The sequence below is a fragment of the Drosophila miranda genome, chromosome 2 (genome assembly GCF_003369915.1).
Source record: "Drosophila miranda strain MSH22 chromosome 2, D.miranda_PacBio2.1, whole genome shotgun sequence".
Classification (NCBI taxonomy): Eukaryota; Metazoa; Arthropoda; class Insecta; order Diptera; family Drosophilidae; genus Drosophila; species Drosophila miranda.
The window spans coordinates 15572879-15597059 of record NC_046675.1 but is presented as its reverse complement, the minus strand read 5'-3'; the positions used below and the strand labels follow the sequence as shown (position 1 = coordinate 15597059).

At 45.8% G+C, this 24181-nt stretch overlaps 6 protein-coding genes across 8 annotated transcripts; 3 read left to right on the top strand and 3 right to left on the bottom strand.

The window, feature by feature from the left end:
- Positions 1–618: 618 nt before the first annotated feature.
- LOC108156970 (endophilin-A) lies at positions 619–4386 on the bottom strand. Of its 3 annotated transcripts, XM_017288760.2 has the most exons (3): positions 4234–4386; positions 3913–4101; positions 619–3772 (listed from the first exon to the last, which is right to left on the bottom strand). In XM_017288760.2, exon 3 carries the CDS (start codon positions 3631–3633, stop codon positions 2524–2526), a length of 1110 nt encoding a protein of 369 aa, XP_017144249.1. In that variant the 5' UTR covers positions 3634–3772; positions 3913–4101; positions 4234–4386; the 3' UTR covers positions 619–2523. The 3 variants fall into 3 exon arrangements, with proteins under 3 accessions (XP_017144249.1, XP_017144248.1, XP_017144247.1); XM_017288759.2 differs by having other exon boundaries at positions 619–3805; positions 3913–4386; XM_017288758.2 differs by having other exon boundaries at positions 3913–4386.
- Positions 4387–5406: 1020 nt separating this feature from the next.
- Positions 5407–6137, top strand: LOC108157180. The gene is made up of 2 exons (XM_017289103.2): positions 5407–5700; positions 5755–6137. The coding sequence occupies exons 1-2, from the start codon at positions 5509–5511 to the stop codon at positions 5851–5853; spliced, it is 291 nt and encodes a 96-aa protein (XP_017144592.1). The 5' UTR covers positions 5407–5508; the 3' UTR covers positions 5854–6137.
- Positions 6138–6307: 170 nt separating this feature from the next.
- LOC108157178 lies at positions 6308–7045 on the top strand. Its single transcript, XM_017289101.2, has 2 exons — positions 6308–6419; positions 6495–7045. The coding sequence occupies exons 1-2, from the start codon at positions 6366–6368 to the stop codon at positions 6936–6938; spliced, it is 498 nt and encodes a 165-aa protein (XP_017144590.1). The 5' UTR covers positions 6308–6365; the 3' UTR covers positions 6939–7045.
- A 12445-nt stretch (positions 7046–19490) lies between these two features.
- Positions 19491–20047, top strand: LOC108157179. Its single transcript, XM_017289102.2, has 2 exons — positions 19491–19596; positions 19663–20047. The coding sequence occupies exons 1-2, from the start codon at positions 19552–19554 to the stop codon at positions 19990–19992; spliced, it is 375 nt and encodes a 124-aa protein (XP_017144591.1). The 5' UTR covers positions 19491–19551; the 3' UTR covers positions 19993–20047.
- A 581-nt stretch (positions 20048–20628) lies between these two features.
- On the bottom strand, positions 20629–22119 carry LOC108157176 (opsin Rh2). Its single transcript, XM_017289098.2, has 4 exons — positions 22018–22119; positions 21034–21950; positions 20938–20971; positions 20629–20875 (listed from the first exon to the last, which is right to left on the bottom strand). Exons 1-4 carry the CDS (start codon positions 22081–22083, stop codon positions 20780–20782), a joined length of 1113 nt encoding a protein of 370 aa, XP_017144587.1. The 5' UTR covers positions 22084–22119; the 3' UTR covers positions 20629–20779.
- Positions 22120–22206: 87 nt separating this feature from the next.
- Positions 22207–23359, bottom strand: LOC108157177 (low molecular weight phosphotyrosine protein phosphatase). The gene is made up of 3 exons (XM_017289099.2): positions 23177–23359; positions 22754–23109; positions 22207–22689 (listed from the first exon to the last, which is right to left on the bottom strand). Exons 1-3 carry the CDS (start codon positions 23208–23210, stop codon positions 22297–22299), a joined length of 783 nt encoding a protein of 260 aa, XP_017144588.1. The 5' UTR covers positions 23211–23359; the 3' UTR covers positions 22207–22296.
- Between the last annotated feature and the right edge of the window lie 822 nt (positions 23360–24181).

Genomic DNA, 24181 nt, shown 5'->3' with positions numbered 1-24181 from the left:
CCGTCCCAGGCCAATGATTCAAAGGTTGCGTTGCAGCATCCTACAAGCACTCGGCACAGACTGACAAATGTTCCTGGCAGCACGACCTCAGCCACTTTGGGGGTGTCAAGAAGGGATGACTTTCGGGGTGGTATGCGTCACGTTACAATGTCATGCCCATTGTGGGGCAGGCAGGCTGGGGGATGGATGCCTTTGGGGGTTGGAGTGGGTCGTGCTTCGCTCGCCTTTGTGTCTCGCTGTCTGTGTGTGGAAAATCGAAAATTTCAATGCTTCTCTGGTTTATTGGTGGCGCCGCTGCCAGAGCCCCTTCCCATTTGCCGTGCAGCATCCGAGTCAGTGTTACACAACATGCACAGACCTCATGGCTGAGCCAAGGCTGCCACTGGGGGTCGGGGCTGGTCTGGGCTGGGGTGGAATGGGGGCAGGACAGAAGCGGAAGCGCCTCGCCTTCGGTTTAAGGTCAACATGGAAATACCAAAGAGTAAACTGGGTTGTGCGTTTTTCTCATTTATGACTTTGAACGAAAGACACATTAAAAATTAAAATTTATTAATTTGGTTTTGCATAAATTAGGTTCTTCAGTTTAGCGTAATTATTATATGTGTATATTTTATATTGTATATTATTTAAGTTTCCGCCCACACAAATGCACGATTACAATTATTATTGTTGCTCTTCTGCCATCAATAAAATACATATTTGTTCCGATACTGGGAGGGGGGCACCACAGACGGACCCACCTCCCTGGAAATTATCGGGCCTGACTGCCTGCCTATTTGCGGGGCGAGTGCTTCATGTTCGCTCGCCATATAATTTTTGTTAGATCATTTATGTTGCCTTTTAACTAATTTATTATCAACACAAGTTGCATGGATTCTTTAATTCAATTTCGCTTTATACGTAAATATATTATTGTATATATCTTTGCATTCACATATACAATAAATATGTATGTACATTCGTGTGTGTATAGATCGCATAGCTTGTTCATACATATGCCAACATGAGACTATTTTAATAATTTTAAATTTGTTTGTGGTTTGTTTGTTTATTCATTCTGTTCTGGGTTCCATCTTTCAATTCAATTTAAATACATATATTCTATGCATATATTGATCTATATCTGCGGTTATTAAACGCGTTTAGTTAGTAGGTTTTTTTGTAAGTGTTGCTATGCTTCGATTGACTTGACTGGTTTCGCTTACGTGTACGTTTACGTTTACAGAGTTATTATCAACATCAACATCCTTCAGGAAATCGTTTAACTAGTTATATAATATATATATATATATATCTATAATCCGTATATGTATGCATGGTTGGTATTGTTTAGGAGGATTCTGTTACATTTACTTTGCTTCTAGTTTAGTTTATCATCTCGTTAATTGTTTTATATTGTATTACGTTGCTGCTCAGTATAATTTATAATAAATACATAATAATAAATATACATGTAGATAATACGCTTAATAAATATTGATTTCATTTATATATATAATAGTTATGTATATAAATAACAAAAAAACAACACACATAAAAAGGAGCAAAAGTTAGGATACAAACTTGTTTTGATTTATCCTTGAATCTTGAATTTTTCTTACAATTTTACAACGAACATCGAGAACGGTATTGGTATTGGTATTCCGTAGGCCATTTAGAATAGAATATAATTGAATAGAATAGTGTTGGGGGAGTATTGTTGTCGCACAAATATGGGTATAGTTAGGTATTTGGGTAGTATCCAATAAATATGCTTGGGTATATGATGTGGATAGGTAGCGTTAGCTTACAATGTAAAGGGATTCCCCCGCATAGAGAGCGCATGGATAGAGAGTTTAAATTACAACGAACGATGGGCTTGGTTAAGAGTTGGAAGAAAGAGGGAGACAAACTGGAAACAATATCATCGGGACTGCCTCTGAAATCACTATGAGTATGGGTAACTAATTAATTCATTAACAAGAGTGCTTACTGTCCGTAATGTTCTACGGAGTACCTGTTTGTGGAGTAGAACATCGCAGATACGCCTGCATCTATTGTGGATCCTAGCATTAGGAGCTCGAATTGAGTTGGAACAACATTGCTGACATCGAAGAATAAAATGGAAAACGTAAGGAAATCGCCTTTCGCTTGTAACACTTGTAAATTTAGTTTGTTATACGTACAATATTAATTTAACTTGTAATTCATTTGAGTTTTTGTAATTATTGTGTTGCCAACTGGTAAGATTTTCGCAATTTGAAATTTTGTTTCTTTTATATGATAATCGTATATGGTTTATATGGTCTGCCTGCATGCAAATGTCGTTTATGGCCACGTGAATGTGCTGAATGCTAGCTAGCTAAGCCGTAAACATATCCGTATAATCGTATCGTAACCGTAGTAACCCGCATCTAATCAACTATATGTATGTGTGCTGCCAAACTTTGCGCCTCTAATGGCGAAACCAACATTAAGGTTATTGTTCTCCACCATGATCTACGACTTCAGCCAATTTGATAGGGTTGAGGGAGGAAGTCGGCTTTAGTTGCCATTGGGCAGGGGGACCTGCACCTGTACATAGGATTGCGGGAAGTAGCCGGTGCGACCATTGACGGCACCCTCATACCAATTATCGTCGACGCGATTGAGCAGCGTGATTATGTCGTTCTCCTTGAAGCCCAGCTCTCCGGGATTCTCTGGGTCGAAGTCGTAGAGGGCTTGGCAGCAGGGCTGCTGCTGGCGCGATGGTGTTACGGCCATCGACTTTGCGGGCGAGCGCATCGGCGAGGGCAACGGCGAGGCGCTCGAGCTAATGTGGGACGGCGTGCCGTCATCAATGAGGCCGCCGCCACCGCCGTCCAAGTTCAGATCGAGCAGCGTCTTGGGGACAAACTCATTGCGTGGCCGGCTCTCAGCCTCGGATCGTTTCTCCTGCAGCGTCTCCTGCAGGCCACGTAGCACATCGGCACACTGAGAGTGAAAATCGTATAGTGCCTCAGCAAAAGTCACCAATTGTGAGACATGTTCAGTATCGTTTTCCAACAGATTGAACATGCCTACCTGTGCCAATTGCAATGATTCGGCGAACTTATCCTCGGCACCACGAATTTCATCATCTTTGGCCTGACGGCGACGCTTGCAGTCGAAGTCGAGGCGCCGGCCCTGCAGCTTCTTGCGATGGTGCATAACCTCCTTGAGGTCTTTCATCTGCATATGATGCAGGGGCTCCAAAAAGTTCTGCTTGATATTGTCGTCCAGCGAGTACTTGACGTCGGCCATCTGTTTCAGCGACTCGCCAAACTCGACGAGCGCCTGCGCAAACACGCTGTTGTCCTCGCCGAGCTTCTTACCATAAGTCAGCATACATTCGGCCAGCAGTCCCTCGGGCTGTGGATACGTATTCGATTTGGCCTGTCCCGACAGCTTCGAGATGCCCTTGACTGCGGCCATCTTCGCCCGTGCCGTCGGATTAGGCTGCAGGAACTCCTTCGTCTTGAGCTGCAGCTCCTCCACCAGCTCCACGGTCACGTCCGTCTTCCGCTCCATATCCATGAAGTCCATGTCCAGCTTGGTGCCTTCGGCGCCACCCATCTTCTCCGTCATGTACTGGTTCGCCTTGTTGATCTGCTTCTTTAGTCCAGCGAAAGCCATGTTGATGCTTTTCTCTCTCCCCGCCTCTTGTCGCTAATGGAAATGTGGATCGGACCTGGGTTGTCCGCCTGCTACTTCTGCTGCAGCTTTTGTGCGCCGCTCTGCTCTGCTGTGCTGTGCTTCAACGACGACGCGGTTGCTGTGAACGGGTTGGTTGAGTTAGTTGACTTGCCTGCTTTTACCGAGAGAGACTCAATTTCAATGTCGATATCAATTGATAATTTGAGGCGTTTGCTATGTTAGCTGCGCGTTTCTATTTTTAACGTTTGGAAGACTTACGCGGCGTGCACTTTTCGTCACTTTATGCTTTGGCTGGGTAGCGTTGCTGCTGGTCTCCGCAGTCGCAGTCGCGGTTGCTGTGGCTGTGGCTCTGCCTTTGCTGGTGCTACTGCTGTGGGGGTGCTTCCGTGGAGGTGCTTCTTCGACTGCGCGCGTGTGTGAGTACGTGGGGGTGTGTGTGGTTGGAGGCTGTGTCACAAACGTCAAAGGCAAGAGAATATTAATTCGAGTTCTAATTTTTCTCCAGCACTTTCACTCGCTTAGCCTGCACTGCACGTTCTAGCTGCTCTGCTCTGCTCTGCGCTTCTGAATGCGATTCACCTAGCTTCGATTTTTTGCAGAACCTTGGGCTGCGTAATTTTTGAAGGACTGTCGTTACTACTATTTCTCCCTCTGTCTTTTTGGGGACTGGGGGGTTCGAGTTTTCCTCTCCGCACCAAAGCAAAATCAATATCTTAACCGTGTACATGAATAAAACGAACTTAGCCCACTTAAGCCCCCTCTATTTAAAACCGCGAAATATATTACTGTTTGTAAATTCTTCTTGTGGATCCATCCTATCCTATCCTTTCCCTTTACAATTGCAAACATATTACCACGATATCTTTCACCTGAACTACGCTAAAATTGTCAAAGATTCATTATTTTCGTGGAGAGTATTCAACACTGGTCAACAATGGGTTAATTGCTGTCTTTCACAAATTATAATAGAACTTGAATTCGTCAGTATATGTACGGTATATTTGTAAAAAGAGACATAAATTCTGAAATCGATAAAAAAAATTAGAAATTCTTGAACTTCTTACGTTTTGTTTTGTATTTTGTTCTTACTTACTCATACATACACATATGAGCCGAGCATACGAAATAAGTTTATTTACTTTTGAGTGAAGAATTCAATCATCTTCAATCTTATCGATAAAATATACCAAAATATCAAGATTTATTCATTGCAACACATGTCAACTACATATCTATGTAGTTACGTTACGTAGTTTCATAGTTGAACAATACTGCCAATAACAGATTCGAAAGTTGCGCCAAAGTGGGGGTTTTTTTTAAAAGAGAGCTTTGAGTTATTTTTAAATGCTTTTCAGTCACCATTTCCGTAGGAAGTGTACGAATTTTTGAATAATGTGCTTACAACAACAACGTTTCTGCCTTAAGTTAGCAATTTCACTATTTAAAATGAATTAACTGCCGAAAAACTACATATTCGCATATATGTGCGTACAATATAGCTCTGTTAGGAAATTGGTTTGGCCTTGGCTGCTCGCTTGGTTTTCTGCTGCTTCTTTTGGACTCAATTTGGTGTATCGTTGGCTGTCCTACGAAAATGAAAGTCTAACCTTTAGTACTAATTCCCACTAGTAGAGAGATGCAGCGTCGTCCATGAAAGGCTATTAAAACCGCGAACAAAAAATAAAATTAGATTACCAAGTATCCTTTGATTTCCCCATCAATTTTGTATGTTAAATTTTTCATTTATTCTAAGCTGCTCAGTTTCTAAGGGCACCTAAAATCAACATCAAATACAAAAAATTCTATATCTTAGATTTTAGGATATAATTTTGTTTGATCCGCCTTTTTTTTATCATGGAAAAAACAAACGAATCCAATTACTGCACTTGCGGCGACGTGTTCATTACACGTTGGGCACCATTCAATTTCCTGCGGGAGTTCCGGCACGCCTGCATTGACTATGATTGGACTCCTCAGGAGCTGGTAAATAATGCCCTCGAGACCTGGCAGACCCTCACTCCTCTCGAGAAGTCACGGTTCGAGCAGGTAATACCCTTCGAGAACAGACTTTTGGCCAGCTTTTCATGTATCTTCCCACAGGATCAGTACTTGCCGTATTTCATCGCTGAGACGGTTAAACATTTGTTGGAGGCCCAGGAGCAGAACGAGTCCAAGGAAAACGCCAAGGAGCCAAGATAGCCAAGATTGCCCAAATAGGAAGCCCCGCCAGAAATGATTTCAGGAACACTAATATGTATCCCAATAACACATAACTTTTATATTCAAATCTTGGCGGTATCTCCAGCACACTGTTAAAGGAAAACTGTTAACTTTGTAACAGAGCCTGTAACATTGATCAATGTAACATTTTCCCGCGCAAATCCTTAACAGAAACTAATTGAAAAATGCAATTAAATCAAAGATATTTATCTAAGTTAATATTAATAAAAGCCATGACGTCATCGCATGAGGCGGCACTTTTACAACATTCTTGTTTCCCACTTTTTATCTTTGAAGATAACCCCCGTATGGAGGGCTCAACCAAACAAACAATGAACATGTAAATCAGTTCAATCGCGGTAGCCACGTAGATATGGTAGAGATAAGACTATCGCATCTTGTTTTTAATTGTGTATAAAAGCCCCTTCCAGAGTCCACTGAAGCATTAGTCTCTCCGAAACCCAAACGACTGAGCCCCCACTCAGAAGAAAATGAAATTCGCAATTGTTCTACTTTTGGCCAGCATTGCCTGCGCTAACAGCCAGGTGAGGATTGGACTTACGGGAGATAATTCCGATTCCGGTGGATAATTTAACAACAATACTTTCCTCCATACACAGGCGGCACCATCTGCCGGTGGCGGCATTGCCATCAATCCCTTCGCGGCAGCCAATCCCTATGCGGCCGCCTTCAATCCCTTTCTGAACGGACTTTTCGGTGGTGCAGGTGCAGGAGGAGCTGGAGCTCCAGTTGCTCCAACCCCGCCCTTCGGTGGTGCCTCCATCTCATCGTTCTTCCAGTCTGTGGTGCTGCAGCGGGAGGCCGAGCGTCTGCTCAGCCAGCCCAACTTCCCCACCGATCTGGCCGAACGTGTCCAGGATGTGGTGGCCAACTCCCAGGAGGCGATCGCCGGCTGCAGCACCCCTGCCACCCTGCCCTGGCTGCAGATCCGTTGCGTCAAGCCCCTGCTGACCAGCGCTAAGAACGAGCTCAAGCTGATCGATGACGAGTGGCAGGCTCGCCAAACGGCCGCCGCCAGCCCTGCTGCACCAGCCACAGCCTAGGAGCCAACTGCACTTCTATTCCAGTATTTAATACCTTATTTAATCTATAGACGAGGGCAATCGACCAACATAGTTGCAATAACATTCAAATAAGCTCAATGCTGGAATTCTTTCTCTTAGTTCTTGGGTTATGGGAGGATGGGAAGAGGCAGTGGCAGGGGCAGTGGCGCTCTTGACCTAGACCAGGAGATGCTTTGATGTGGCCGGTCGGACTTGGCATTCTTCGCTTTATTAAATTTCCATTCAGGAATTACAAAACTTGACGCTGCTTTCCCGTTTGCCTTCGCATCGACTTGCCTTCTCCCGTCACAATAAGTTGTCGACGACCTCGACCCCGATGGTTCTGCTCCTTGCCCCATGGCCCATTCCCCATGATTGGCGCCCTCGGGGCTGTTAATGCTGTGGCGCATACTTGAGTCGCCAAGTTTGGGTCTTTGGGTTTGGGCCATTGAGCAGGCAGCGCAAGAACTTGACGCATTTTGGTCAAATATTTGAATTCCGTTGCCGTTGCCGTTGCCGTCCTCCGCCTTTGCCTCCGTTTTATTTTCCATCCTTTGTGCGGCTTTTGATGCTTCGTCTTCCACTTTTTGCCCCAATGGCGTGGTACAGTGACAGCCCTTTTCTGCATTTATCAATTTGCGCTAGACTTTGGCCTGCCAAATTGTTTCCAGTGCATGATTTGGCTATGAATCGGCCCATAGAGAGACCACAGAGCCGAGAGCTGATTTATGCGGCAGGCAGTGCTGCCTCAATTATCATTGCCCAATTGTTGTTCCTGCTAGATCCCCAACCGAATCGCCTTTCACTACCCAGCCCAACCGTACTCGATTCAATTCGATTTGTTATGGCATTTGCATATGAATTCCAGGACCTCGTCGACCCACCAGGGCTCCGGCTCCTAAATGGCTTGGCTTAACGAGCCAAAGACTGGCCGCAAATGACCAACTGGCAGGATGCAGGAAGATCGATAAGCCGAAAGAGAATGGACAAAACCCGCAGTGGACAGCAGCCAAAAGACAGAGGTGGGAGGGATTTAATTTCAAATTCAAATATGTAATTAAATGTAAATTTCAAACAAGCCCCGCTAGCCGCTCGCCGCTCGCCACTCGTCGCTGCCTGTGGATGCCACATACACAACACAGGACTGACAGCGATGGCAGGGCGCATTAGTAGGGGATCTGGGGCGAGTGCAAAGTTTTGGGCCACTTAATTGAAATATTTCTAGATTGAAACTTGAGTCTTTCTTGCTGTTGTCATTACAGCAACAGAAACAGAAGCACGAACAGCCACCGAACTCTGCAAAGTTTCGTGTAGTGTTAGCCGCGAGACCCCGCCCTTTACCATCCCTTGTAGCATATCACATACAACGATTGTTGTGTGTGGCGGTGCCACTCGAGCTGGTCGGGGGTGTATCGGGCAGGACTGGTGCACGCGCTGGCTCCGGCTGTATGATCGGTAGTATGGGGGGGTTCCTATACTGGTCCTTTCCTATACGTGCTCGCGTCGATACCTTATCTTATTATTATTTTTTTCGCGTGCGATACCCTGCGTATGACCGTATGACTAGTGTTAGGGGGTTGGGGAAGGAGGATGAGGAGGCTGGGGGAATTAGAAGGGACAAAGGAATTAAGGGGACAGGGAAGTGGGCTTCCGCGTTGCATATCCGAACCGACGGGTAGCTGTGCTGGTGTTGGATGCAACAGCCATGGCCCTCCCAACCTTGATCATCCTAATTCCGAAGAAAATATGGCTTATGGATGATCCCTTTTCTCGCCGGGGGTCATACCTCACTCTCCCTCATCGATCCCTGCATGGCTCCTAAACAAAAATCTTCTAACAATTCATTTCCAAATCTTTAACAATATTTATTTTTATCGATAGTGCCTAAAGCTAAATACATGGGTAGAAGGAAAATGATATATAGTTATGGGGTGAGTATAAGCTAGGGCAATAAGAGAATTAAAACTATAGGAATAATAATTTTAAATAATAGGAATAAAATATATGATCTCAAAAACAGGTGGTAGGGTACTGGGAATAATTTAACGAATAATAACAATAATAATGAATATTTAAGTAGGAACTTTTGTAATTTAAGATTTCTTCATTTTCGGTATTTTTGTATTAATGCAGAAGTAAGGGTAACTAATCACCGTCGCATAGGTGTGAAGCACCTGCTGCCGCTGATCTGCGCTAAAGCTTACAGCTTCCAAAGCTCTTGAGCTTTGCGTGGGCTTAAGGCCTCTTTACAACAAAAAAAAAAAAAAAAAAAAAAAAAAAAAAAAAAAGCTCCAACATAATTTAGGGAAAAATCAAAGACTACGGGCGACCGGGCTCATGTATGGTTTTTTCTTTTGTCTCTTTATGTTAAAAGTTTATAAACGTTAACTGGGAGTTTGTTCACTTACGTACTTTCATGTTCCGGCCACGTCCAAAAGATCTTTCGGCGAGGGGAATACCTGTAAGTTTTAGAGAGAGAGCACACACACATGCACACGCATGACCACGGCTAACACCAGATTATCTTGATCTTCTTTTTCTTTTTGTTTAGGGCTTTTTTTTTTTTGAGCATATATAGTTCATAAATCAAATTATTCCATCTTTAACTTCTATATTTTATACTTTATTCAATATTTATTCGTTTATTTAGATTCGTTGGGGTAGGTCTTGATCCATAGACCAAGGTGTGGGCGCACGGAAAAAGCTCCAAGCAGCTGGTTTCGTTTTATATGCACAAAGGGGTCAACGGCCTAACAAGCGCACATAAGTTCTTTGGGAATAAACGCACAATGGGCCACAAGAGCATCATACGAGTTCTGCCCGTTCCGTTGGGGTTTATTTAATACATTTAACCTTCACATGTCATGATCTGGCTTTTAGGTTAGGGCGAAGCACGGTGACAAAAAAAATTCGGGTCAGGGTCTCTTTTTCCTTGGACGGGTCTGGTTATTCCTGGCAAGGAAGATCACTTGGCACTTTTTGTTTAAGGCTCTTGGCCCGGTGGCTGGATGGCTCACTCTCGGTCGCGACGGCTCGCGTTGGGGCGGCGAAGAGCTCGCTGCTGCCGGCGCTAAAGCTCGGAAACGGCTGAGGGGCCGCTCTCTGTCGGCGCTGAAGCTCGGGAACTGCTGAAGGGCTCGCTGTGGTGGATGGCGTTGGGGCTTTAGGTGGAGCTTCCCAACTCTACGGTGGACCGCGTTGGCGGAGGGCGTTGGGGCGTTGGGTGGAGCTTCCCAACTCTACGGTGGCCCGCTTTGGGGCGATCGTCAGAAAATTCGCACCATCCTCTGCACCGTGGATCGGGGATTGGTTTCTCGTCTGGGTGGATGGGGTCTTTCTTCCGAAAGGCCGGCGGATCGTGCTGGTCTCCCAAGAACTTTTATTTGATTTTTACCTTTTATTAATTTTTTTTTTTTTGAGCTGGATAAGTACGTCCGTACTGTTCGGATACCACGAGGAGAGAGACCGCTGCTTCTCCCGGAAATCAAGGCCTCATCCCCTCGTTCTTCCCTTTTTCTTTTTCGATTTGTCAAAATGACAGTGGGAGGAGGAGGCCGATTAAAACGTCAGCCAAACAAAATAATATGGGCAGCCCACGGTGACGAAGCGCACCCAGTAGATGGCGTGTTAAAAGCTTAGCTTTCTTGGACCCAACAGAAGACTTAGCCTATTCGCGTAGCATAATTTTAGGGAAAATTAAGACGTCGATGCAAACAATTTTTTTCTTACAACAAGCGCACTACATAATCCCCCCCACTTAAATCTCGCTTGGGGTGGGACACCCAAAGTGGGATCCGCGCTTGTAACAATTCATGTCAAGGTTTTATATCCTTGGTATGAAATTTGCCTACAAGGCGGCCTTGAAGATCTTCAAGTTCGTAATAGCAGTTTCCTAGCTTCCTGCGCACTCGGGACTTTATAAAGGTTGGTGCTAACTTTGCGCTAAAGCCCTTAGCGAAATTGCTTTGCTGAAAGTTACGTCTATATACTTCCTGTCCATCCCTATAGGAAATTTGTCTCGTTCGTAAGTTATAGGATCTGGCATTTCGGAAGTGCTGGGCCTGTATAGAGCCTTTTGCTTTGCTGCGAATTATGTCGAAGGAATCTTCTCGCGAAAATTGGACACCGCGATCTTCTAACATGTCTAGGTTACGCATCAGTTTATAGCTACTGGCATCGGTTACCATATGCTGTCCAAAAGCAAGCCGATACGGGGTAGTGCTTATGGCTAAATGATGGCTAGACCGAAGTGCACAGCAAATGCTGCTTAATTTCTCATCCCAATTACGTTGATCCGGGTCAACATAAATTTTTATGGCCGCCAGAACGGATCTATTTACTCTCTCCGAAGCATTGGCTTGAGGAGAATAAAAGGCAGTATAGACATGAGAGATATTATATTTGTCAAGCAAGGAGTTAAAAGTGTGAGATTTAAATTGGACCCCATTATCGCTTACGATGGTTTCGGGGACCCCGAAACAGTGAAAGAGGTCATCTTCCAGGAAGCGTTTTATGGAATCTGCTGTAAATTTTCGTACGGGCTTCAAAAATGGAAATTTTGACAGATGGTCTAACACGACAAAGATGCCAATATTTCCTGACTTGCTTCTCGGATAAGGTCCTAAAAAGTCTACAAATAATTTTTGAAAGAATCGAGAAGGTAAGCCCGTATTTCCCATTGGTGGCTTTAAGGGTTGATTTGGATGCTTCGTGGTTTTACAGATATGGCAATTATTTATGAGTTCTTTGACATCCACCGCTAAGTTTGGCCAATAATAAGATCGCCTGAGTCTTTCAAGGGTTTTATTTATCCCACTGTGGGCACACAAGGGATCCTCATGGGCAGCTTTGAGGACGGGTTTTACAAGAGATGGGGGTATCCAAAGTTTCCAGCAGGAATCGTCTGTGATCTTGGTTCCATCGGCATGTTCCGCACGCCGAAAGATGCGTTCATCTTTGATTTTCAGATCAGGCAATCGGGAACTGTTCAACCTAATCTTCTCTTTAATTGACTGATATTCTGGTGATTTGAACTCAGGAGAATCAGGGTCGACCAACATGCTATCAATTGCCAAGAAGGACAAGTCTTCTGAGTGCGTACGGGACAAGGCATCGGGGACTATGTTATCACTCCCTTTTCGGTGTAAGATTTTAAATTCAAATCCCTGCAACTTTAAGGACCAGCGAGCCAATCGGGAGCTAAGATCAGCCTGCGACATTAGCCACTTTAAGGAGGCATGATCTGTAATGATTGTGAATTCTTGGCCCTCAATGTATGCCCTGAACTTTTTTACGGCTAAAACCGCAGCGTAACACTCTTTTTCAGTTACAGTGTACTGCCTCTGGCATTTGTTAAGCTTTTTCGACATAAAAGCAATTGGTACGTCTGCGCCCTCGTTGTTTTCTTGCATTAGAACTGCCCCTACGCCGGTATGACTGGCGTCACAGTGTATTGAGAATGGTATGGAGAAATTTGGGCTATGTAGAACTGGCGCGGAACACATTTGGGACTTTAATGACTCGAAAGCAAGCTGAGCCTCGTCAGTCCAAATAAACTTGCGCTTAGATTTCAGAGTATCTGATATGGGTGAACTAATAGCTGCATAATTGTGGATGAACTTGTGGTACCAGCCTGTCATTCCAAGAAATCGACGAACTTGTTTGATCGACTGGGGAGCTGGAAAGTCCTTAACGGCGGCTATTTTGTCAGGATCAGTGCGAATATTCCCACCACCAATCACGTGGCCTAAATATTTAACTTCTTTCCGGCAAAATTTGCTTTTCTCCACATTTATAGTAAGATTGGCTTTGGAAAGTTGGGATGCGACCAGGGACAACACCTCCAGATGGTGCTCAAAATTATCGGATATAACTAAGAGGTCGTCAAGATATATGAATATTTCATTCCGTAGATGGGCTGGTATGACTTTATCCATAAGTCGCGACAAGGTACAGGGTGCGTTGGTTAAGCCGAATGGCATGACGACAAACTCGTATAAGGGACGGCCAGGCACGGTAAACGCTGTCTTATCACGAGATTTTTGATCGAGAGGGATTTGCCAAAACGCGTCCTTTAGATCGATGCTTGTGATGAACTCTGCTTTCGGTAGTCTACTCAGGATTCCGTCTATAAGGGGCATGGGATATGCATCCTTTACCGTGACCGAGTTTACTTTCCTACAATCGATACACAATCTAACCTTGCCAGGCTTTTTAACCAGCACTACGGGCGAAGACCACGAACTAACCGATTCTTGTATAACCCCAAGCTTCAGCATTCGGTCTAATTCCTCGTACATTAGCTTCTCCGTTGCCGGTGACACCGCATAGTGGCGTTGTTTAATGGGCTTTGCGTCGGCTACCTCTATCGTGTGAGTGATTACAGAGGTCTTTCCTAGACCTTGCTTTGAGTAAGATGGGAAGAGAGCTATTACCTCCTGTAGTAATACTTGCTGTGAAGGCAGAAGCGCCCTCATTGTGGGGTCTTCTAAGGTTTCAATACGCAAATTTTGTGTCATCAAGTGCAACGGTAAAAGTTCAAAAGCCGTCCAAAAATCGATTCCTAAATAGAGATTACCCGTCAAGGAAGGTACAATATAAAAACAAAGTTCCTTGGATTCCCCTCCATACGTGACTTTTGCGGAAATTTTGCCGACTATACTTTGGCTCTTTCCGTCGGCAGTTCTAACTTTTAGGGACAGCGGCTTATATTGGACTTTATTCCGAATAACGTCGGACGCGCAACTTCCCCCTATGCAGCTAACTGAAGCTCCAGTATCCATTAGTCCTATGACTGGTTTACCAAAAAGCATAATCTGAGCATGGGGTCGTAAATCATTTGGTTTTCCAACTACAGAAGCTAAGAGCAGTCTTTTCTCAAGTTTGCAATGTTTCTTAAAATCGCTTCTTCGGCGCTGGGATCGATTTGGAGGGCTAGCAAGGTGGTCAGCGTATACGCTGTTTGACACGTCTGGTATAATAAGGTCAGTGGAAGGAGAAGAATTGATCACTCGGTATTGGTCGCTTGGTTGACCAGTTGTTTGCGTGCACTTTTCGGCGGTGCACGCGACAACGAGTTTTTTGCCGTGTGGGGGTTGCACTTCCTGCAACTAGGCTTATAAGTATCGGCCCTGCCACAACCATAGCAAAATACCCTACGTTCGGCCATGCACTCTTGGTATCGATGGCCTTTGCCACCGCAATTCCAACAGACGAACTCTACGGCTGATACTTCCAGATCTTCTTCTTCACCTACTTCTTCACTATCTGGGGCAATAGATTCGTCTAATATAGCATTGACTTGGCGGCGTGGTAAAGTTCGGGGGGCCGCCAGGGGAGGCTTGGTTTTAGCTACGGACTGCATGAATATTTCTCGCGTTCGGACCAGGTGACGTAAGGATTTCACCGTCGCAGCCGACTCATATAAAATTTCATGCTGTATCTCAGCCAAAAGGTTTGCTCGCAGTGTCTCAACCAAGGCTGCCTCAGACATGGGCTCAGACAGTTTGTCTGCCAATGCGGCAATTACGCCATAAAAATCATCAAAGGACTCGTTTGGTCGCTGTTTCCTTAATTCGATCTCTGTTCTGATATTCCTATCTGTTCTATCGTCTTTAAATTGGCCACGCAAGGCTAGGCATAGATCTGCCCAACGGACTTCAGGGACACTTTTATGATACCGCCAAAACCACTCGCTGGCGCTTCCATCAAAGAGGTTACTGGCGTATCGAGCTGTTATTTCAAAGTTACCGTCCAAAGTTTGCTTTGTAAGTGCTTCAATACGGTAAATGAAGTCCTCAATCGACATACCAGCCTTTCCCGTAAACCGCAGTTTCCAATTAGACATTATCTGGCTAACACGATCTGCCCGAAGGGATGAAGCGGAGGAACCTGTGGAAACTCCTGAGCCAACATTACGGGTTTGCCCCAAATTCGAGGGTGACGAACTATTTCCCGATTGATTAATCCCCGGCACTGGTACCTGTTCACTAGTGGACAGCCGAAAAAGTTGCTCGATCGTTTGCTGTTCTAGTTCTGCTACCGGTTGCATCCGAGCTGCATTTATGTTCGGGGAGGGTACAGATGCCGTACTTTGAAGTCCATCGGAAATGGCTCGAACTAGCCGGTTAGTTTGATCAGCCATGCTGGTCGCCAAAATTCGGGTTTGCTCTACCATAGCTACTCTAATCGCGTCCACTATGGACTGCTGTATAGTTTCCGCCATAGTGGCCTGATTCTGTTGAGGGTCGACGGAGATTGGAGACCTGTTGGCATTCTCTGAGTTAGCCATCTCAAGAGGGCTTAACGCTTCAACTCTTTTGCTTGGACTTCTAGTCTGAAGGGACTGAGTAACAGATGGCATTCGTGCTCTAGACGTAGACGGACCAATGGGACTAAGATTCTCAGCTGAGGCCGATGTGATGTTCAGGTCTTGCTGACAAGTGGGACACTTCCGTTTGTTACCACTTTTAGCGGTGAAGCACACTCTGTGGAAGGTGTGCCCACAACTGGCCGACAATAGTTGTATCTGGTAAACGATTACTTCGGAGCAAATTTGGCAATGTTTCCCCGTGTCTTCTGAGAGGGCTAAATTCTCCGTACTACGAGACACCACCATTTCGGTTTGGGCACCACCAAGTATGAATATATTAGATATATATAGCAAATGCAAAAAAAATAATACAAAAAAAAGTCACAGTCAATAGATATGTAGATATCAAAACAGTTTAGGAGCCATGCAATCGTTTTTTGGGTAGGAATAGAGTAAAGCGGATTGCATTGTTTTCGGGTAGGGAAGGGACAGGAATAGGGTAATCTACTTATAACTGAAATCTGCCTCACAAGTTAATCCGTGGCAGGATAAATAATCCCTCATCCAGCGAAATCTAAAAGGTCAGATCAGAAGTATTGGGGCTGAGAAAGGTGCTGGATTAGTTCCACTAATCATCAGGTAGTATGGGAGTCCGATGTCACCTAGGCTTACCGAGGCTTGCAACCTCAGTAATCTTCTCAGGGGTTCCTCGGGACAGCCAAAACCCAGTTAATTAGGGGCAATCTTCGTAGAATTTCATCATAAACGATTTGGAATGCGCTCTCCTTTCCTGCAGTAGTGTTCTCGCTTAGCTCCTATAACAATCTTCAACTAGTTGATAGGCTAAGCTCGACCCACGGAGTTATACCCAATATAAGTTATAACACTTCCAGTGTATCGGACCTACTGCACGCCAATATACCCTGCACGATACTAGGCCCTGTAGGCCATGATGAGCTTACACGGATCCACAGTATCCACTGGATAAGTTGCAGAGGAAAGACGAGCAAAAAACCACAAAAAAAACGGTCTGGCAAGGATAAAAGTCAGGTGTTACTTTTGATCAAGTTATTTCTTTAAATGGGGCAAGCCGGATCGGGCCCCACGTTGGGCGCCAAAATAAGATAAATGTAGCATATCACATACAACGATTGTTGTGTGTGGCGGTGCCACTCGAGCTGGTCGGGGGTGTATCGGGCAGGACTGGTGCACGCGCTGGCTCCGGCTGTATGATCGGTAGTATGGGGGGGTTCCTATACTGGTCCTTTCCTATACGTGCTCGCGTCGATACCTTATCTTATTATTATTTTTTTCGCGTGCGATACCCTGCGTATGACCGTATGACTAGTGTTAGGGGGTTGGGGAAGGAGGATGAGGAGGCTGGGGGAATTAGAAGGGACAAAGGAATTAAGGGGACAGGGAAGTGGGCTTCCGCGTTGCATATCCGAACCGACGGGTAGCTGTGCTGGTGTTGGATGCAACAGCCATGGCCCTCCCAACCTTGATCATCCTAATTCCGAAGAAAATATGGCTTATGGATGATCCCTTTTCTCGCCGGGGGTCATACCTCACTCTCCCTCATCGATCCCTGCATGGCTCCTAAACAAAAATCTTCTAACAATTCATTTCCAAATCTTTAACAATATTTATTTTTATCGATAGTGCCTAAAGCTAAATACATGGGTAGAAGGAAAATGATATATAGTTATGGGGTGAGTATAAGCTAGGGCAATAAGAGAATTAAAACTATAGGAATAATAATTTTAAATAATAGGAATAAAATATATGATCTCAAAAACAGGTGGTAGGGTACTGGGAATAATTTAACGAATAATAACAATAATAATGAATATTTAAGTAGGAACTTTTGTAATTTAAGATTTCTTCATTTTCGGTATTTTTGTATTAATGCAGAAGTAAGGGTAACTAATCACCGTCGCATAGGTGTGAAGCACCTGCTGCCGCTGATCTGCGCTAAAGCTTACAGCTTCCAAAGCTCTTGAGCTTTGCGTGGGCTTAAGGCCTCTTTACAACAAAAAAAAAAAAAAAAAAAAAAAAAAAAAAAAAAAGCTCCAACATAATTTAGGGAAAAATCAAAGACTACGGGCGACCGGGCTCATGTATGGTTTTTTCTTTTGTCTCTTTATGTTAAAAGTTTATAAACGTTAACTGGGAGTTTGTTCACTTACGTACTTTCATGTTCCGGCCACGTCCAAAAGATCTTTCGGCGAGGGGAATACCTGTAAGTTTTAGAGAGAGAGCACACACACATGCACACGCATGACCACGGCTAACACCAGATTATCTTGATCTTCTTTTTCTTTTTGTTTAGGGCTTTTTTTTTTTTGAGCATATATAGTTCATAAATCAAATTATTCCATCTTTAACTTCTATATTTTATACTTTATTCAATATTTATTCGTTTATTTAGATTCGTTGGGGTAGGTCTTGATCCATAGACCAAGGTGTGGGCGCACGGAAAAAGCTCCAAGCAGCTGGTTTCGTTTTATATGCACAAAGGGGTCAACGGCCTAACAAGCGCACATAAGTTCTTTGGGAATAAACGCACAATGGGCCACAAGAGCATCATACGAGTTCTGCCCGTTCCGTTGGGGTTTATTTAATACATTTAACCTTCACATGTCATGATCTGGCTTTTAGGTTAGGGCGAAGCACGGTGACAAAAAAAATTCGGGTCAGGGTCTCTTTTTCCTTGGACGGGTCTGGTTATTCCTGGCAAGGAAGATCACTTGGCACTTTTTGTTTAAGGCTCTTGGCCCGGTGGCTGGATGGCTCACTCTCGGTCGCGACGGCTCGCGTTGGGGCGGCGAAGAGCTCGCTGCTGCCGGCGCTAAAGCTCGGAAACGGCTGAGGGGCCGCTCTCTGTCGGCGCTGAAGCTCGGGAACTGCTGAAGGGCTCGCTGTGGTGGATGGCGTTGGGGCTTTAGGTGGAGCTTCCCAACTCTACGGTGGACCGCGTTGGCGGAGGGCGTTGGGGCGTTGGGTGGAGCTTCCCAACTCTACGGTGGCCCGCTTTGGGGCGATCGTCAGAAAATTCGCACCATCCTCTGCACCGTGGATCGGGGATTGGTTTCTCGTCTGGGTGGATGGGGTCTTTCTTCCGAAAGGCCGGCGGATCGTGCTGGTCTCCCAAGAACTTTTATTTGATTTTTACCTTTTATTAATTTTTTTTTTTTTGAGCTGGATAAGTACGTCCGTACTGTTCGGATACCACGAGGAGAGAGACCGCTGCTTCTCCCGGAAATCAAGGCCTCATCCCCTCGTTCTTCCCTTTTTCTTTTTCGATTTGTCAAAATGACAGTGGGAGGAGGAGGCCGATTAAAACGTCAGCCAAACAAAATAATATGGGCAGCCCACGGTGACGAAGCGCACCCAGTAGATGGCGTGTTAAAAGCTTAGCTTTCTTGGACCCAACAGAAGACTTAGCCTATTCGCGTAGCATAATTTTAGGGAAAATTAAGACGTCGATGCAAACAATTTTTTTCTTACAACAAGCGCACTACACCCTGCACCACTCCCAACTCCCAATCTCCCAAAAACTGAAACTCAAAACTGAACCCATCCCAGTGCCATCCCGGTTTGGTAATGCTAAAGTTGTGGCATTTGAAATTCACGCAGCAGTAAAAAAATGAAAATCCAGAGTACAAAATAAAATCCAGCCGCATTCGGGCTGCCCAACTAAATATATATGCCAAAATCGGTTACCAAAAACAGAAGGGGCGGGGAGGGGGAGGGGGAGGGGGCGGACAGAACACTCTAAAAGTGCATATATGTAAATTTGTTATGGGCTTGTGGCTTTTGTTTTGATGCAAAAGTTGGACGACCGACCGACCGACTGACCGACCGACCGACCCCCCAAAATAGGCGAACAATTTTTTGCGGCTGTGGCTTCTGTCAGAGTTCGTTAGTTCGGCGGGAACGGGTGTAATTTGGGATAGAAATTTTGGGAAATATTTGCGACTACACCGAAATCGAATAATGAATCATCCCCCAAAGGTCCGTCCTGTATTTGCTGTTCGCACTCTATGCCACACTTGCTACTGTTGTTTGATCCCCGAGTGCCACTTCCGTTGGCTGCAGATAAGCAACACTTATCTGATCTCCTCCCAAGAAATATGGTTAGCATAAAACATAATGAGGTTGAGGCTATCAAATGTGGTTGCGATGCGGCCTACAGATAATGGAGGCTGTAAACACTATCAAGGCAAACACACAATAAGCTGAGATACCAACGGAATCACGGAGAATGTGGCTCAGTTGGCCAGCGAAGGTTTACGGAAAATGTCGAGTGCATCGCTGATCGTGTTCTGTTTCTTGGCGCTCCTGGTACGTTTTAATAATACAATTCGAATTCCACATTGAGTTTCCTGAATCCGATTGTTTCCATCCTAGTTGGGACAGACTCTTGGCCAAGATCCAGCTATAAACTATTCCCTTCAATGGGCCAAAGATACGGGCATAAATATACGGATGATTATTGAGGAGAAGCTTCCAAATACTGCTTCGGCTCAGGCTGAGGGCAGGGAAGTGGCGGACACGTTCGACCTGGGATTGACTCACTGCAATGCGGAGCTGTTAGCCAGCCGGAATATTGCCCAACACAAGGTCTGTGTCAATGCTTTGGCAGCAGGTGCTTACGCCTCGTTGGATCGCGTGGCTGGACAGCAATGGGCCATCTATGGCGCCAGCTCTGGGGCATCGCGTATCGGTTTGTTCTGGTAACATTAATCCAGAAGATGTTCACGATTTAATATTCAATAAAGATCAATATAATTGATATATAATATATATTAATATCCGACATGGGCATCTAGTGTTTGGAATAGAAGTCTTTGGATGCATACTCGTATGTGTACTCAGGTGTATTCTTGAATGGTTTTCGAGATTTCCCCTCCACTTTGGATAATCTGTCAAAGAAGATGAACTTTGGCCAAATCGCTGACTGGCTGGTAGTTGGCCTTATTGGTGTGTGCTGCTTTGCAGGCTTAAATGTAGAGTGCAGTCCCTGTCTGCCTCTGTGTTTCTAGTGCTCATTAGGCAAATAAGCGGGATGGGGGGCTAATGGGTAGCAGGGATATTGGAATGGGTGTGGCAGCTGTTTCGTAATTATAATCATTAGATACGAGACAAAGCCCGCACATAGCAAAGGCGACATTTGGCTGCAAATGTGTGTCAATGAAGATGAATCTGCAGGAGAGCCCTGGGACTGGGAATGGTACTGGGAGTGGGAATGGGGAGCGGTATGGCTTGATAGATGCATACACCGGAATGGTGTGCTGGTCTGTCCTTGACATGAGCGTAATGAGCGACGACACACAGATGAGGCGACTGCTACTGACATGGGAATCCTCTGTCTCATAAAGTTCAATATTCCGTCAGGTTTAATGCCATTTCTTTTTTTTTTTACATTTTTTACATCATTTTTATGATGGTTGCATTTAACGTTTTTTTTTCGACATTTTTGTGCCTCTTGAAGGCAATTGCGTAGATACGAATATATTCCCCCAGCTCAAGCCTTTGACTCTGCCTCGGATGTGGTTTCCGTATCGGATGGGGGCGCATCCGGCTTGGGCTCATCCGTGCTGCCGCACACACACATGGGACACTGGCAGACGAAGAAGATGCGCTTAAGGAGATTGAATACACTCGCAGTTTATGGCGACTTACCTTCTCCTTGAGCACCAGGCGGTACTTGGGATGACTGAGGGCGAATTAAAAACTGCATTAGACTGGCCCCAAAATGGGCACACCGACAAAACTCACCTGATGCCATACACGATGGGGTTGTAGACGGCGCTCGTCTTGGCAAAGGTGGCACCCCAGATGGTGGTGAGGGGCGTTAGACCATCGATTTTGAAGAGTCCAAAATAGCAGATGATGAGGTAGGGTGTCCAAGCCATAAACCACAGCGATATGGTCGTCAGGGCAACCTTGGCCAGCTTGTTTTCGGCGCTCTTGTCGCAGTCCTCGGAGCTGCGCAGCGACTTGACGTTCATCTTCTTCGCCTGATCCCGCATGGCCTTCTCGTGGGCGGCTACGGTGGCGATGATGAACCAGTAGGAGTAGCAGATCATGAAGAGCGGCGTGTAGTAGACGAACAAGGAGTAGGTGATGAGGTAGGAGCGCGGATTCCACTGTCGCGTCATGTAGTCGATGCTGCAGGCAGTCAGGTTGCCCTCGGGCACATAGCTGCTCCAGCCGATTAGCGGCATGATCGTCCAGAACACAGCCATCATCCAAATGAACGCAATCTTCATAATGGACGTCTTGATGGTCATGGGCGTGCCGTTGATGCCCTTCACGATCACGTTGTAGCGATCGAAGGCGATCATGCACATGGACCAGATGGACACACAGCCGAACAGGGAGCCGCAGGCCGCATAAATGTCGCACCACAGTGGCCCCAGCACCCAGGTCTCGTAGTAAAAATTGATGATCATCACCGGCGACTGCGAAGCCATCATGCAGAAGTCGGAGAAGGCCAGGTTGAGGACGAGCAGGTTGGCGGGCGTGCGCAGGGACTTGGTGCCGCCAAAGATGTAGACCACCACGCCATTGCCGCAGCACGAGATGATTAGAATGACGAGCGTGAACAGGCCGAGGATCTTGCTCATTGTGGGATCCATGGGGGCGAAGCGACTCCAGTACGGATTGACCAGAGGCGCCATGTCGGGCAGTACCTGCGAGCCATGAATTGCGGTTAGCAGATATCCCTTCCCTAATCCTGTGTCCCCCCCCCCTACTTACGTTGTCCAGCACGGAACGATTGCCTCCTGTTTGGGCCTCGAATCTGGGCCCCAAGAGTGCCTCCATGCTCCGTCACCCGATTCCGATGCGCATCGAACTGTAGCTGAGCCACGGCTGGGCCGGGGAACCTTTATAGCGGGTTTCTAAGCCAATTAGCTAGCTATCAAATGGGGTCTTAATGCTAATAAATGCTGTCCAACTGACAGATAAAAGTCATTTTAATTTTCAAGGTCTCGGCATCGATTTGGGGTGGAATAAAATCAATGTTTCAATCATGTTCTAGAGCGAGTCTAAGAATTTCTTTCCGCATTGGAGGCACAGTTTCCTTTGGCGGCAGTTGGATGTGTTTTCGTGGTACTTGGGTGCTGGCGTGGTTAAGACCTTTGTATAAACTCCTGACAAAAAGGCGTTTGTGGCCAGGTCCAGGGTATCCGACATCAAATTCCGGTCTGACTTAATCGGATCCGGCTTAGGGTTCTTCCGAGTCTTTTTCTTAGTGCTAGGTTGCCCTGTTTCCATAGTCTTCTCGGGCTCGGCTTCTGAGTAGGCGTAGTCCTCCTCTGAGCTGGGCAGCTGGTACCGCACTATGCTTATCTTTTGGCTGAGTATGAAGTACTTGCAGCAATCCTTGATCTGGTAGTAGGCAGCCCGGAAGCTCCTCAGCTTGTACGTCTGGAAATGGAGGAGAAACCGCAATTAGGATTCAGTTGAAGTGACCCGTCAAGGACGGACCCACCGGTGACAGTTCATTGATGGAGGTCGGCTGGCCATCCGGCCCGAAGGAGCTCAAGCGAAGCACCAAGCAATCCTTGGTCGAGCGATAGAGATTGGACCAGAGCAGCAGCTCCTTATACACAGCGTCGTCCATGGCCACAATGTAGTCGAAGTAACGAAGGTCCTGGACGGTGAACTGGCGACAGAAGTGATCTGATCGGAGTCCGTGCTCGCGCAGAGTTCGCAGGCAGCGCGCGTGGGGCCGGCGCCCAATGTTCCAGGACCGCAGTCCTGCACTGTCCACCTCCCAGTAGATGCTCGTCTTGACCATCAGGCTCTGCATGATCGCCTCGGCCATGGGCGAGCTGCATATGTTGCCTAGCCATCCCACAGGATTAGGGAGCAATCGTAAAAATGTATGGTGAAGATGATGGTAGATGCTTACCCATACATACAAACAGTATTTTCTTGTGTGACATATTTACTATTCTACGTACTAGTCCGCTGAGAATTTAATTAAATTAATTCGCACTAAAATTTATACTTTTACTGTTCCTAGATTATAATTTTTACTAACTGAAATTTGATTTTCCACATCCAAAAATCTGTAGCCCGAACGGCGTACATTTAAATGCTGTCTACTAGGTTGGCATGGATTTATCGACATGACCAGAGCATGCTCAGAGGTTAACCCCAACGAAATATGAACCCCAACGTCAACCTCAACCCAACCCAAATTATAGTGAATGACTGGCCACTTCCTTAGATTATCTACAAATGCACTTTTCCCGCATAATTTGTGTCCTCCAGCTGGATTCAAGAGGGACTTGTGTGTGGCACGGCACGCCCACAAAGGCATTAAGAATGTTGCAACTGCATGTGCCACAGGGGAAAAGGGTTCATTTGTTCAACTAGATAGTGTCAAGTGGCTGTCAAGTGGTGTGGCCACATCCACGTCCACGTCGCGAATTGCATTCGAAATTAGTTAACAAGTTCAGCGAACCCCGCCGAGTGGAAGTGGCCTACATAGTCGTATGGCACATGGCAACCCCCCCCATACCACCCACCACACACCATAATCTGATGTCATGTTATGAAGGTGCACAATGCTTTTGGAATTCATTTTATTTGAGTGTCAATTATGCGAGAGTTCCGTCGGAACGGAGGGCCGTCTGTCCGAGTTTATGCACTTTTTGTTTCCATTTGCATTAAACGTATTCCCATGTCTGTCGCACTCTTTCGGTCCGCAGAGGAGTTGGCTGGCTTGTTACTTGGCCATTGGCAATATCCAATTGGAATTGCATTGAACGACTAAATTGAAAATTCAGCTGAAAAAGCATATTTCACTTATCACTTTTCACACAAAGCACACACAAGCAAAAGGCGAAAACAAAGCTCCGCCGGCCAGAGGGCAGATGCCAGAGATGGCAGAGGGCAGGGGCAGGGGGTA

Excerpts from the sequence above, each read along its gene's own strand:
- LOC108157180 (XM_017289103.2), top strand. The coding sequence starts at position 5,509 with ATGGAAAAAACAAACGAATCCAATTACTGCACTTGCGGCGACGTGTTC. Across the intron at positions 5,701-5,754 it reads AGAAGTCACGGTTCGAGCAG|GATCAGTACTTGCCGTATTT; the intron begins GTAATACCCTTC and ends ATCTTCCCACAG.
- LOC108157179 (XM_017289102.2), top strand. The coding sequence starts at position 19,552 with ATGTCGAGTGCATCGCTGATCGTGTTCTGTTTCTTGGCGCTCCTG. Across the intron at positions 19,597-19,662 it reads TCTGTTTCTTGGCGCTCCTG|TTGGGACAGACTCTTGGCCA; the intron begins GTACGTTTTAAT and ends TTTCCATCCTAG.
- LOC108157178 (XM_017289101.2), top strand. The coding sequence starts at position 6,366 with ATGAAATTCGCAATTGTTCTACTTTTGGCCAGCATTGCCTGCGCTAAC. Across the intron at positions 6,420-6,494 it reads TTGCCTGCGCTAACAGCCAG|GCGGCACCATCTGCCGGTGG; the intron begins GTGAGGATTGGA and ends CTCCATACACAG.
- LOC108156970 (XM_017288759.2), bottom strand. The coding sequence starts at position 3,633 with ATGGCTTTCGCTGGACTAAAGAAGCAGATCAACAAGGCGAACCAGTAC.
- LOC108157177 (XM_017289099.2), bottom strand. The coding sequence starts at position 23,210 with ATGTCACACAAGAAAATACTGTTTGTATGTATGG. Across the intron at positions 23,110-23,176 it reads AATACTGTTTGTATGTATGG|GCAACATATGCAGCTCGCCC; the intron begins GTAAGCATCTAC and ends TGGGATGGCTAG. Across the intron at positions 22,690-22,753 it reads CCATCAATGAACTGTCACCG|ACGTACAAGCTGAGGAGCTT; the intron begins GTGGGTCCGTCC and ends CTCCATTTCCAG.
- LOC108157176 (XM_017289098.2), bottom strand. The coding sequence starts at position 22,083 with ATGGAGGCACTCTTGGGGCCCAGATTCGAGGCCCAAACAGGAGGCAAT. Across the intron at positions 21,951-22,017 it reads ATCGTTCCGTGCTGGACAAC|GTACTGCCCGACATGGCGCC; the intron begins GTAAGTAGGGGG and ends CATGGCTCGCAG. Across the intron at positions 20,876-20,937 it reads GCCTGGTGCTCAAGGAGAAG|TGTCCCATGTGTGTGTGCGG; the intron begins GTAAGTCGCCAT and ends TTCGTCTGCCAG.